Source organism: Lupinus angustifolius, unplaced genomic scaffold (genome assembly GCF_001865875.1).
Source record: "Lupinus angustifolius cultivar Tanjil unplaced genomic scaffold, LupAngTanjil_v1.0 Scaffold_10_65, whole genome shotgun sequence".
NCBI classification, from domain to species: domain Eukaryota; kingdom Viridiplantae; phylum Streptophyta; class Magnoliopsida; order Fabales; family Fabaceae; genus Lupinus; species Lupinus angustifolius.
The window spans coordinates 5,213-19,279 of NW_017718375.1; the positions used below are offsets into that span (position 1 = coordinate 5,213).

The 14,067-nt window shown below is 38.7% G+C and overlaps 1 protein-coding gene across 1 annotated transcript; it reads left to right on the top strand.

Moving 5' to 3' along the window:
- The first annotated feature begins 6,024 nt into the window (after positions 1 to 6,024).
- LOC109337762 lies at positions 6,025 to 10,109 on the top strand. The gene is made up of 6 exons (XM_019574807.1): positions 6,025 to 6,438; positions 7,283 to 7,771; positions 7,870 to 7,980; positions 8,029 to 8,721; positions 8,779 to 9,419; positions 9,677 to 10,109. The coding sequence occupies exons 1-6, from the start codon at positions 6,025 to 6,027 to the stop codon at positions 10,107 to 10,109; spliced, it is 2,781 nt and encodes a 926-aa protein (XP_019430352.1).
- The last annotated feature ends 3,958 nt before the right edge of the window (positions 10,110 to 14,067 follow it).

A 14,067-nucleotide genomic window follows, 5' to 3' on the forward strand; every position in this document is an offset into this window, starting at 1 on the left:
ACACTTATTGTCCTCATATCATCCTTGAACGATCGCGTTACGATGCTTCTTTTCATCCGATTAATTCATAAATTAATAATAAAAAACTAAAAATTATATTAATTCTTAAATTAATAATAAAAAGCCCAAAAAAGATATTATAATTATTTTCAAACCTTTTCAAAGTGGGATGCAATGCAGACATTACTTTTTGCTGCTTCACCCTTTTTAAAAGAGTTAATTATTTTTACCGACAAACCATTTTAAAATTAGAACTATGTAAGTCTTGATTTCCTAAAATGTTTAGGAATACATAGGAGCAAGTAATATTTGAAAGTGCAAAGTGTAAAGGATTGCACTAGCAATGTTTTACCGATGTTTTGATGAAGACAAGGAGTTAGTAAAAGCTTGAAGATGACTCAACAATCAACAAGCCTAGAACTCAAGGATCATATCTAGACTAGGTTATATCAATAGAGTTATATTTCTAAGTAGTCTGGGATGTGTGCCTTAGTTAGTGAGTCTAGGTTAGGTAAACCTAGATGCAAGTCTCACAAGCCATAAATGTTGACATATCATATTCATGAGGCATATCATCTAGTTTATTATGTGTTCATGCATTCATCATACATGTTATATGTGCATATTAGGCATAACATAATTGCTAAAACATGTACAGGTATCATGCATAACATATAAGTAGTTTACCATTTAATCATGTATTGAAATATACTGGTTAATCGATTAACTCCTAGTCTTAATCGATTAACGTGTTAGTTTCTGTTTTCTATTTTAACTGTTTTAACTACGTAACTGAAAAAACGGTTTGTGAAGCCAAATTCGTTTTGTATAAATTGTGTTAAATTGCATAAATGTCTAGCATTGCATATCATTGTTAGAAACTATTAGAGATCATATTGTTTCCGTGATTTTCTACATCATATAGGCAGAAGAGAGATGCATGTGTGAGAAAGAGAGATTAACATGCTTAGTTGATATTGTCCATGATGTATTGCATGTCGTTTTAATGTGCTAAATCTCATTCATTCTTTCTTATATGTTCGTGCATTATGTTTAGAGATTTTCGAGAAAGATTCTGCATTATCTGTATTTTGTATTAACTCGCATACATTCATGATGGCTTGTGTTACTTGAGTGTTGGTTAATCATTGAGTTTTCATTGTTGTAATTTGAGCATATTAATGCTTAGTAAAACTCTATTTTTGTATATTGTTTTGTACATAAGGTTTTGTCTCTTGGTGTCTTACCACCATTGAGATTTAGTGAATCTTCATCAAGACTTGGAAGTCTTGAATTTAGAGCGGGGATCTTGGCTGGGGCTGGATCGCGAGATACATTTTCTTGGGCAATAGGGATAGTCAAACCAAGGTTAGAGGTTCTTGGAATTCAAGAAAGAAGCGTCTAGAGTCTTGTAATTGAATTGGTGTATGTAACAATACAATGCTTTCAATATAGTGAAGAGAAATCTCCCAAGATCAGAAAGAGAGGCCTGGATGTAGTTTGCTAGTGGACCCGAAAATGAACCAGGATAAAAATCCTAATGTGCAAGCTGTTCTCTCTCAATCTCTTTTATAATTCAAGCTGTTTCAATTCGTGTATTAAGCTGATATTTTGCATACTGCTATTGTGCTATATCTTTGCTAATTGTGCATAAAAATATATGATGTATCTCTGCTTGTTTATTGGTAACTTGTTATGCAAGAAGCCAATCCGGAAATTCTGTCTCTGATACGTTTTAATCGATTAAGCCCACTGGTTAATCGATTACATGGGTTGTTTTCCAGAACCAGGTTTTGGGTGCGAAAAGTGGTAATTGATAACCGCTACACCTATTCAACCCCCCGCCCCCCTCTAGGTGTGTTTAGACCACTGATACCTAACAATATTTTCAGATTTAAAAATAAAAAATATTTTGTCGTACACAAATTTAATTTTAAATAACTTAAGGGTATTTAAATCATACAATAGGCAAGGGTACCGTTTAGTTAAGGGCGGATGAGGTGCTAATACCTTCCTCGATCCGTAATTGACTCCCGAACCTGGATATCACAATCCAAAAGCCCAATGTCATTGGGCTTAAAACATTTTTCTACATTTTAATCATAAAATATAGTGGCGGCTCTAAGAGGTCGCGTAACCAAAACTTGGAGCGTGACAGCTGGCGACTCTGCTGGTGACATTTTTTTAGAGAGTCAGGCCTAGTTGTAGCCAATTGTATGATTTAAATACCTTTTTTTTCCTTTGTCTATTTTTAAATATAAAAAAAACAATGGTAATGAAATAATTTTTTACAAGTTTTATTTATCGCTTTAATTTTAATGTTATTGTATATGCTCACCATTTTTTATGTAGCTTTGGGTGAAAGTTAGTTTTTTTAAAAATGTTGCTTCCTCACACACTCACGGTACATTCGAATTACACGCGCATACGCCCTATACCCAGGTTGTTAGAGATTTATGTTGAGATAAGAGGGACATGTGCTTTACCGGTGTTAGACTTGTCTCCTGGTATTAGCCTAATGAACCACCGAAATTGTCTTGGTATCGTGAGTTAGACGCTCGAGGGGCTTAACTCCTATTGTTTCTAACCTAGGATATTGTGACTCCTTTCTTTCGAGATTGGGGATAATTTGGTGACCTAGAAGTCTAGAGCCTTTACCAAATCCATTTTAATGAGACCTAGTAAATTGCCATAAGGTTGTGACTTTTAGTCTATCGAAAACCCTATAAGAATACGATGTATAGGACACTGGAAGCAAAATTATCTCCACCCCACTCTACATCCATACATGCATAAAGTGAAATTTGACATTCTAAATAATTACAAAATCCTTCATTTTTGCTATCGCACTATAATTGCATACCCACGAAAGGGTTTCATACCCTAGGGTATTTTTATTTCCTAAAAAGAAGATGACATAAATTTCGTAAAACTTTGGGGTTACGCCCCAAAATATAATTCTCACTTCCAATGATGGGCCCCAAGCACGAGGGTAAGTTTTGTCCACTTTTTGAAAAAAACTAAGACTAGGCCTTGATAATATAATAAATATCTATCCTAATATGGTATTTAGTTTATATTGTAATGGGCTACATTATCCCACAAGACAGGGTCCACCACCCAAAAAAAGGGATTTACACCTCCTAATACCATAAATTAATTATTACAGATATCATTGCATTAATCATATTATAAATTTTTATATTGAATTAATCATTACATATCATTGCATTAATCATAAATCATTGAATATTCATTCATCATTTTGGTTATTTAAACAATTTTAATCATATTTAATAAACAGGTGCCTTTTTAGCTCAAGGTTTTTCGGTATAGCAAGACATGGAGGCTATTTCTAAAACTGTGGGTTCTAACAACACTCTCTCAGCAAAAAATAAAGTGAAGTTTGAATTACAGACTTTTGATGTGGGCCATTTGGTGGAGCTCCTCGCCAAAGTCCCTAAAGATGTTATGACTCAGTTTGCCAAATAGTATGGTAAATTGGCAGATCTCCTTCTCGTTCCTATTGATGTTGGTGCTTTAGATGCTATGGGGGCCATGGCAAAATACTGGAATACATCCCTGCGGATTTTTGAGTTTCCAAATGTAGATGCTTCTCCAACAATTGAAGAGTATGACATTCTTTTGGACATCCCACTAGAGAGTCGGCTTAAGGTATATTTGTTCATTGGCACACAGAATGTCACTGAAAGTCTCATTGAAGAATTGATAGGCGTCCGTCTAGCTAATTCTCCAATTATCAAGCAAGGGCCTTGTTATGGATTGAAGTGGAGCTTTCTGAATAAGCATCTTGATCAAGTGGTAGAGAAAGAGGATTGGAGTTTGTTTAAACTAGCATTCGCATTAGCCATCTATTGCAGACTCATCTTCCATTTTGTCAGTGATATGGTGGACCAGTGCGCGATTGATGTCCTAGTCAAGTTCGGAAAGTTCAAAGTCAACCCAATTCCTTCCGTTCTAGCAGAAACCCTTCTCACCCTTCAGAGAAGTCTCGAAAAGGGTATCCCTAAGATCAGATGTTGTGCAAAACTACTTTATGTATGGATGGTGACCAGGTTCAAGCACCATCGATATCCAGATTGGACCATTAATCCTCTTCATCGGTTCAGAAACACAAAACTCCAGCCTATGCAGCTGTCTGATTGGGAGACACTATTCAGAGAAGTCACTCCTAGAAATTTTGGGACAAAATGCACTATGTACGATAAGCAGGATGAAATCATGTACTCATGTGGAAGCTATCCCAACATGGTGCTCATGGGGCCACGTGGATGCATTACTGTCACCCCTGCTTTAGTACTTGGACAGATGAAATGGGGCATGATGCCAGTCCCTCATGAGCACCAAAGAAACCCTAGACACGGTAAGGAATGCATTGAAGAACATCCACATCTATGGGAAAAATGAGTTAGGAGAGCGTCAAGCTTTCTACACTGAAGAATACAAGTTATGGCGCAGTGAGAGGAGGAAAGGTGAAGTCATCCTGCCAAGGTCTCCACCCCATGAACCATCTGGTCCCTTAGAAAATGAGTTGTTAAAGAGTCAGCTCAATATCTGATGCGAAACTAGATGAAGCCCGATGCAAAATTGAGAAGTGTGAGCTAACCATAGAGAAGCTTAATAAGACCATGGTGGCATTAAGAAAGGAAGAATCTAGTCTGAAAAGAGATTCTGCTCAGATGTGTTCTCAATCTGACAAGTACCGTCTGATCAAGTCTGTACAAGAAAAAGATGTCCAACTAGTTGACATAAGTTGACATATGAACGCTCGAAATCGCATTATCAATGTTGCACAAGCCGATAAAAGAGATCTAGAAGCAAAGTGTGAACAATTGCAAGCAGCCCTCCATAAAAGTCAACAAAATGAGAATGAGGCATGGACACAGTTAAAAGATTATCAGTTTGCACTTGATGAACAATGAAAAAGTTAGACCATCTCAAGGCAATTTTGAAACATACATAGAAAACTCACCAGGAATCCATAACATCTGCAAGTCATAGAGAAGATAATCTTTCGAGGCGGCTTTGGGACCTTCAAAGATCATATGATGAAGTGACAACCAAATAGGAGGCATAGTCAGAAAATTGGGAAAGAGCACTCCAAGAAAGCCAAGAAGAAAAATATCAATGGGAAAATAGATGCAGAAATATGGTTGATGGCCTTGGGGACTTTGTTGATTATTAGCTGAGGACATTCTTCGATGCCAAGAGGGAACTAGAGATGTATCTAGAGACAGAGCTGCTCCCAGCTATGAAAGCCTTCTACGAGTCTTGCAAGGAAGTAGCCAGAGACTTAATAAGATGGAGAGTCTTAGCAAATAGGGAATTTTGAGTACAAGACATAAGCAAATATAGTCTTGTAATATCTATTATTACTATTTTTCATGAATAAAATAATACATTATTGCTACTAAGATTCTTGTTGCTACCAAGCTTCTTATTATTATCAAATATCTTATTCATTGTCGTGCAAATATTCAAAGGTAGTTTTTCTTGCAATGCCACAACATCAACAAAAAAGAAAAAAAATCATCTTAAGAGAGATAATAACAACTTGTATTTAGATGTGATCTAGGTCCGAAACTTTGCGTGTTCTCTTAGATCGCCATCAACTACATAAGGCCTTGTAGAGTACGCTCTCAAGTTACCAAGTGTAGGGCATGATGTTTAATGTTAGTAACCCATATTAAAAGAACGAATGTAGATACAACGATAATCCAAAACTTAAACTTTTCATCAACGCAGGAAAAGTCAACGGGGGCATGCCTCATGGTCACCAACTGCGGGTCAAAACGTCTTGCTATACCGAACCTCCAAATGAAAAGGAATATTTTTTTTTTTAAAATAATAATAAAACTCATTGCATGCATCATTCTTTTCCTAAATAATAAAATATTGTTTCGCTAGGTATCATCCAAACATTTCTCTCAGGCATCCTTACCATACCAGACTGCAAATCAAGCTAATGGGAGACCAAGTATCCAGTAGCACTTGGATATGCAAATGATTCAGGTGATGAAAATCATCTTGGATATGCAAAAATCTCGAGGCTCAGAAAATGATACCACTGCACTAGGTGCGAGACAACCGCAATCCGCACAAAAGGTGGGTCCAAAGGCAGTTACTGGGGCCAATTGTCGTAAGGGTGTTGTCATAAGGTATGAAGACACTACTGATGGACAAGAAGAACAACATTCAGGTGAGGAAGACGATGACGAGCAAGACAAAGATCCTACTCACGACCTTCCTCCTAAAGGCAAGTCCACAAGCCACCAGGCCGAAACTAAGATAAACAAGGGTACCCCAAATGACTTCTCAAGCCAAGAGAAGGCAAAGCTGGAGCTTATTAAAGAGAGACTAAGGGCCATTAAGGGCACAAACTTTCCTGGTGTAAAAAATGCATTTGAGATGTGTCTGGTACCAGATGTAGTATTTCCACCAAAATTTAAAACTCTTGAGTTCTAAAAGTACGACTGTACTTCCTGCTCAGAAAGTCACCTGCATATGTATGCCAGGAAGATGACAGCTCATCACGGAAATGGTAAACTAATTCACTACTTCCAAGACAGTTTGATAGGGGCGGCTATGGGCCGTTACATCCTCTTGGAGAAAGCTCAAATTAAAACTTTCATTGATTTATCCAATGCCTTCATGAAGCAGTATAAGTACAACGAAGATGCAGCTCCTAACAGGGCCCAGCTTTAGAGCATGGCCAAGAAACCAGAAGAAAGTTTTAAGGAGTATACCCAATGTTAGAGAGCTTTGGCATCACAAGTCATACTCAGATTGGAGGAGGAAGAACAGTTGTCTTTCTTCGTGGATACTTTGAAGGATCCCTATTATGATTACTTGGTGGGAAGTGTTGCATTGAGCTTCAATGCACTCATTAAGGTGGGGGATACATAGAAGGGTGCATAAGGAGTGGAAAGCTGGTTGTAGATCAATCCAAATTAGGCACGGGCAAGAAGCCCAACTTTAGGAAGAAGGAGGATGGAGAAGCACTTGCGGTGTTCACTGATCTGAAGGGATACAAAGCCCAAAACCCTAAATACTAGGCCTCATACATTGCCACACATTCCACACAGCCCAACTACACAGCCCACAATAACAACCGCCAAAACTATAACCAAACACAATCCTACCAACCCCGCCAAAACCAGAACCAAACACAAGCCTACCAAAATCACAACCCCAAAAGAAGAGGCCCACAATTTGACCTGATATCAATACCCAATGTTGAGTTATACTCTCATCTTCTGAGGGAGGGAATAATAAGCCCTATAATAGGAACAATACCCAAATCACTGGATCCTGGTTTAACTCAAATGTTACTTGCGAGTACCACTTTGGGGTCATTGGCCATTCCATTGAACATTGTCGAGCACTAAAGCATAAAGTGCAAAGTCTGATCAATGCAAAACAACTACATTTCAAACCCATTGTGCCAGATGTGGACAGGAATCCATTACCTAACCATGGGAATCAGGGTGTGAATGTTGTAGATGAGGCTCGGGGTAGCGCATTCGTTTGGGAGGCAGATGAGATAAGAACACCCATAAGGGTAATTTTTCAGGAAATGTGCAAACGTGGAATGGTGGAAAGGCTAGTGGAAGATGAAGATTCAGCTAGTTGTCAGTTGCATGGTGAAGTGGGTCACACCCTAGAGGAGTGTCCAGAATTTAAGCTCTTGTTAAAGAAGATGATAGATATGAGATTGATCACCATAGAGAGGGGGCCTTCGTATCAAACTGTAAGGCTACTACAAGAAGTGAGGAAGACATGAGAAGGACCATGAGGCCATCAATTACTCATTATGAACTTGTATTGAACATTCTGAATAATGCTCAGTTACACCCACAAATAACTCGATGGGTGCCAATCATAAGTAGGATGGAGCCTGTTCTGAGGCCTGCAGCAGAAGAGAGACCACGACCTTTCCCTTACAAGACACATAAAGCGGTACCATGGATCTACAGTGGAGGGAATTCATAGACAACTGAGTAACAGATAGAAGTCACCAATGTTGTTGGGGAAAGTCGGATAACTAGAAGTGGACGTGTCTATGTTCCCTCAGATGTTGAAAAGGCCTTAGCCAAGGATAAAGGAAAAAGGAAAGTATATATCCTTGTGGAAGATGAATTGGAGGCCAATCTGAATGACCTATTGCATAAGCATGGAGATAAAGGGGAAGTATCTAATGAGGAGGCTTATGAATTTCTAAAGTTCATAAAGCAGAGTGAGTATAGGGTCGTGGATCAACTAAACCGTACTCCAGCCAGGATATCCATTTTGTCTCTACTAATGAGTTATGAACCCCATAGAAAAGTGCATATGGAGATACTGAATCATGCACATGTCAGCCACGACATAACCACTGACAAGCTTGGTGGTATCATAAACAACATCGTGGCTGATAATTACATTTCTTTCAGTGATCAAGAAATACCATCTCAAGGAATAGGACACACTAGCCCCCTGCACATCTCTATAATGTATCAGAATTGCTTAAATGGTAAGGTTCTTATCGATAATGGCTCGTCCCTCAATGTCATGTCGAAAAGGACGTTATCCAGACTTTTAGTCGATGCATCGTATATGAGACCAAGCTCTATGGTAGTGAAGGCGTTTGATGGATCCAACAGGGATGTCATGGGGGAAATGGAGTTGCCTATAAAAATAGGACCTTGCACTTTCCAGATAGTATTCCATATCATAGACATTAATCCTAGTTACACCTATTTGTTGGGAAGGCTATAGATCCATGCTTCAGGGGCAGTACCTTCTACATTGCACGAGCGAGTTAAGTTTATAGTGGATGGAAAACTCGTCACTGTTATGGGAGAAGAAGATATGTTGGTATCAAGATCTCTTGACACTCCATACATCGAAGCAGCAGAAGAAGTTATTAGAACATCCTTCCAAGCATTGGAGATTGCTAACGCCTCATTTGTAGGAGGAGGGACACACACACTACGTCCCCAACCTTCAGAGGCATTGCTGATGATGGCAAAAGTAATGTTGCAAAAGGGCTATCAACCGGGAAAAGGCCTTGGGAAGTTTGGCCAAGGAAGAGAAAGCCTAGTCATGCTATTGCCCACCAAGGATTGGTATGGCCTAGAATACAGACCCACCCGGGAAGATAGAGAGGGAAATGTTGAAGAGAAGAGGAAAGGAAGGATGGCTCGCCTGGGGCAGTGGGAGTATGAAGTCGGTGGGATGGTCATCCCATATATTAGCAGGAACTTCATCAGTGCTGGCTTAGAACCGAGAATGATTGTTGTTGTAGGAAACGATGATTCAGAAGATGGGGAAGACTATGTTGTTCAATGCCCTCCAGACACCACTCTTAGCAACTGGATAGAGAAAGATGCATCTCCACAAGTGGTTTTAGAAACAATGTAATAAGATGCTAGAACCCCTTAGCCGTGTCTAAAGCTATTCGTGGTATTTTCTTTCTTTTCGAATAAGGACAATTTGTTTATGTTTCATTGGATAGTACAAGTTTTTTTAATTCAATGAAATACATTTCTTTCTTCATATTTTGTGTCCTATTTTATTCTTTACATTTTTATACTTGCACACACACACAAAAAAGCAAGCAAAACCATGAAAACCCCATAAATAAAAAACTAATCATAGCATTAACATAATGTAGATCCAACATTAACCCCAGAAATAATAATCATGTTATCAGCCACACGTACAATCATGATCATCCTAATAATCAGCTCGACGAAGGAGATAGTGATGAGGAATGGGAGGCATCACCTGAGTTACTGAGGATGATTGAGCAAGAGTCCAGAGAAATTAAGCCTCGTGAAGAGCCTACTGAGCTAGTAAATTTGGGGACAGAAGACGACGAGAAAGAAGTGGAGGTAGGTACATTGATGAAGGAGGAAGAGCGCAAAAAGATAATTCAACTTTTGCACGAGTTCAAAGATGTGTTTGCATGGTCGTATGTCGATATGTTGGGTCTGGACAAAAACATAGTGGAACAGAAGTTGCCATTGAACCCAGATTCATGGGTGGCTAATGTCGTAGCTGTACCAAAGAAGGGAGGCAAACTCAGGATCTGCGTTGACTATTGAGATTTGAACAAAGCAAGCCCAAAGGATGATTTCCCAGTACCTCATATAGATGACTTTGTCGACAGCACTGTAGACCATGCCCTTTTCTCCTTCATGGATGGGTATTCTGGTTATCATCAGATCAAGATGGCCTCTGAAGATGTGGATAAAACCACTTTCATCACCCCATGGGGAACCTTTTTCTATCTAGTCATGCCTTTTGGTTTAAAGAATGCTATGGCCACATACCGGAGAGCCATGGCAGCTCTTTTCTATGACATGATGCATAACGAGGTGGAGATCTATGTTGATGACATCATATGCAAATCAAAATCAGAGGGGGAGCATGTGGAGAACCTAAGGAAATTATTTGAATGACTCATAAAGTAAAGCCTCAAGCTAAATCCCACAAAATGTAACTTTGGGGTTAAATCAGGACGAGTCCTCGTTTTCATTATCAGTCAGAAAGGAATTGAAGTAGTTCCCAAAAAAGTCAAATCAATCATGGAAATGCCAGCACCCCGAACTGAGAAGGAAGTCAGAGGTTTCTTAGGGCGTTTGAACTACATATCCAGGTTCATCTCTCCATTAATAGCTACATGTGAGCCGATCTTAAAACTATAAATAAAGAGTCAGACAGTTAGATGGAATGACGATTGCCAGAAAGCCTTTGAAAGCATAAAACAGTATCTGACCAATCCCCCAATTTTGATGCCTCCAGTACCTGGTCGACCTCTTCTAATGTACCTAACCATACTGGATGACTCTAAGGGATGTGTCTTAGCCCAACATGATTAATCAAGTGGAAAAGAGCAAGCCATATACTATCTAAGCAAGAAATTCACTGAGTGCGAGACAAGGTACTCATTGCTAGAACGTACCTACTGTGCTCTAGCACGGGCATCTCGTCGTTTGAGGCAGTACATGTTGAGTCATACCACTTGGTTGATTTCAAAGATGTATCATGTGAAGTACATCTTTGAGAAACCAATATTAATAGGGAGAATCGCTCGGTGGCAGGTCTTATTGTCAGAATATGATAAAGTGTATTTGACACGAAAAGAAATCAAAGGTAATGCCCTTGCAGATTATCTTGCCAGTCAACCCATAGAGATGACCGAACCAATGAGCCAAGAGTTCCCAGATGAAGGTATCATGAGTCTATCTTCGGGAACACCAACAAAAGATGGTGTATGGACATTAGTATTTGATGGAGCCTCCAATGCACTTGGACACGGCATAGGAGTTGTGCTTGTATCTCCAGAAGGAAACTTCACTCCTATTACTTCCAGGTTATGCTTTGACTGCACCAACAATATAGTTGAATATGAGGCATGTGCCCTAGGTTTGCAGGCAGCATTGGAAAGAAAAGTCAAAGTTTTAGAAGTCTTTGGGGATTCAACTTTAGTCATCCATCATCTGAAAGAAGAATGGGAGACCCGTGACAACAAGCTAGTACCTTACAAGGAGTATATTTATAAGATGGTTGTGCACATTGAAAAAATTGACTTCTACCATATCCCGAGAGAGGATAACAGACTAGTCGATGCCTTATCCACATTATCCTCAATGTTCCATATAAGTGGGAAGGATCAACCTCTCATCAGAATAGAAATTAGAGATCAACCAATCCACTATTGTGCAATAGAAGTATAGCAAGATGGGAAGCCATGGTATCATGACATCAAAATCTATATACAGAAAAATAAGTATCCTATTGGGGCCTCAGAGACTGACAAGAGAACCTTGAGAAGACTGATTATGGGTTTCTTTCTAGATGGTGATATTCTTTACAAAAGGAATCATGACATGGTACTCCTCATATGCCTAGAAGTGAAAGAAGTTGAAGTAATACTCAAAGACGTGCACGAAGGCTCGTTTGGGTCTCATGCAAATGGACATGTTATGGCTAAAAAGATCTTAAGGGCAGGTTACTTCTGGATGACAATGAAGACAAATTTTTGTGCTTATGTGAGGAAATGTCACAAGTGTCAAATTTATGCAAGACAACATTAATGCTCCACCAAATCCTCTAAATGTCCTTTCAGCACCCTGGCCCTTGTCCATGCGGGGAATGGATGTGATGAGACCAATAGAGCCAAAAGCTTCTAATGGACATCGCTTCATCCTTGTTGCCATCGACTACTTCACAAAGTGGGTTCAAGCGTGTTCATATGCTAATGTGACCAGGACATTGGTACTTCAATTTATCAAGAAGGAGTTGGTGTGTCGATATGGGTTACCAAGCAAGATCATCACAGACAATGCCACCAACCTAAACAATAAGATGTTGACCGAGATGTGTAGCAAATTCAAAATCAAGCACCACACGTACTCGCCTTATCGCCCTAAGATGAATGGAGCAGTAGAAGCATCAAACAAGAAAATTAAGAAGATTGTTCAGAAGATGGTAGTGACATATAAAGATTGGCATGAAATGTTACCTTTTGCTCTACATGGATACTACACCTCAGTACGTACATCAACTGGGGCAACACCATACTCATTATTATATGGGATGGAGGCAATACTCCTTATTGAAGTAGAAATTCCATCACTCAGAATCATGGCAGAATCAGGACTGAAAGAATCAGAATGGATATAGGCACGGTACAACCAGTTGAACTTGATAGAAGAGAAAAGGTTAGCGGCTTCATGGTCAGTTGTACTAGAAAAGACTCATGAGATCATATGCTAAGAAAGTTCGGCCACGCCACTTTCAAGAGGGGGATTTAGTTCTTAAGAAGATACTCCCAACCCAGAAGGATCATAGATGGAAATGGACCAAAAATTGTGAAGGACCATTCATAGTGAAAAAAGCATTCTCTAGAGGAGCATTGATATTGACTACTATGGACAGAAACGATTTACCTCTTTCTATGAACTCAGATGTCGTGAAGAAACATTATGCTTGAGAGACCTTTCAAAAAAAATTATGCATTGACTCACGCATTTTTGCATACTTTCATGCACTATCTTAGGAGGATGATGTAAACAAATCCCTATGGTGTGACCCTCAGGTAGGTCATGTTGATGACACAAGGCTTACTTGTTATTCCAAACATCAACGAAGATATCTTTAGTCACCCCTTTTGAGCCGGGACAATATGAAAGAATTTATTCAAAAAATACAACACCTTCGAATAACACCAATAAACCAGGGAAAGGGTAGTTTTCCATCAAATCTTCAAAAGATCTAGAAATGGAACAAGTGGATTACAAAAAGAGCCCACTAAGAGTTTTAGTAAAACCTTAGGCATAAGTTAGGGCAAATAAGGAAATCTTAAACTAGAATGATTACAAAACCTTCCTTTTCCAAAGGGAATGGAAATTGTATCCATGATTGAAATATTGGAGATGTTTGAAATCAAAATTATGGAGAAGATGGAGAAAGTTGGAGGCGGGAAACACATTATTTGAGCCTTACATCATTTTCTTCTTGTAAACCACTAACCAGACCACATTACAAGCCCGAAAAATCATTGTCGAGATTCAAACTGTTTTAGATACACACCAAGGGTACCAAATAACTGACTTCAACACAAATTCAAAATATTTTTTCTTTAAAAAATCTATGCATGGCGTGATCAATACACAAATTCTCTTAATGAAACAAATAAATCATGTTAGATCGAAAACCCGAAAGGATGGTCTAAGCAAAACTTAGAGACAGAAGAAAAAGAAAGGCCTCTTAAGGGCATAAGACAATAAATCAATACTGGGGCAATTTTTTGGATGGTCAATGATTGTATAATGGTAATCTAGCATGTTTCGTTATTTAAAACCTATTCCCACCACTTTACCCACAATACAAAAGGCCAAACACGATCATATATTTTCAATCGTATATGAGTTAAAATATTTTTTTTGCATGGTTTGTTTTCATTAAACTTGTACTATCTTAAAAAATTTAAGCATGATGACTTGAGTAATATTCGAAAAGAGAAAAACACTTTACAGCTGAAAGACAAAGTTAATT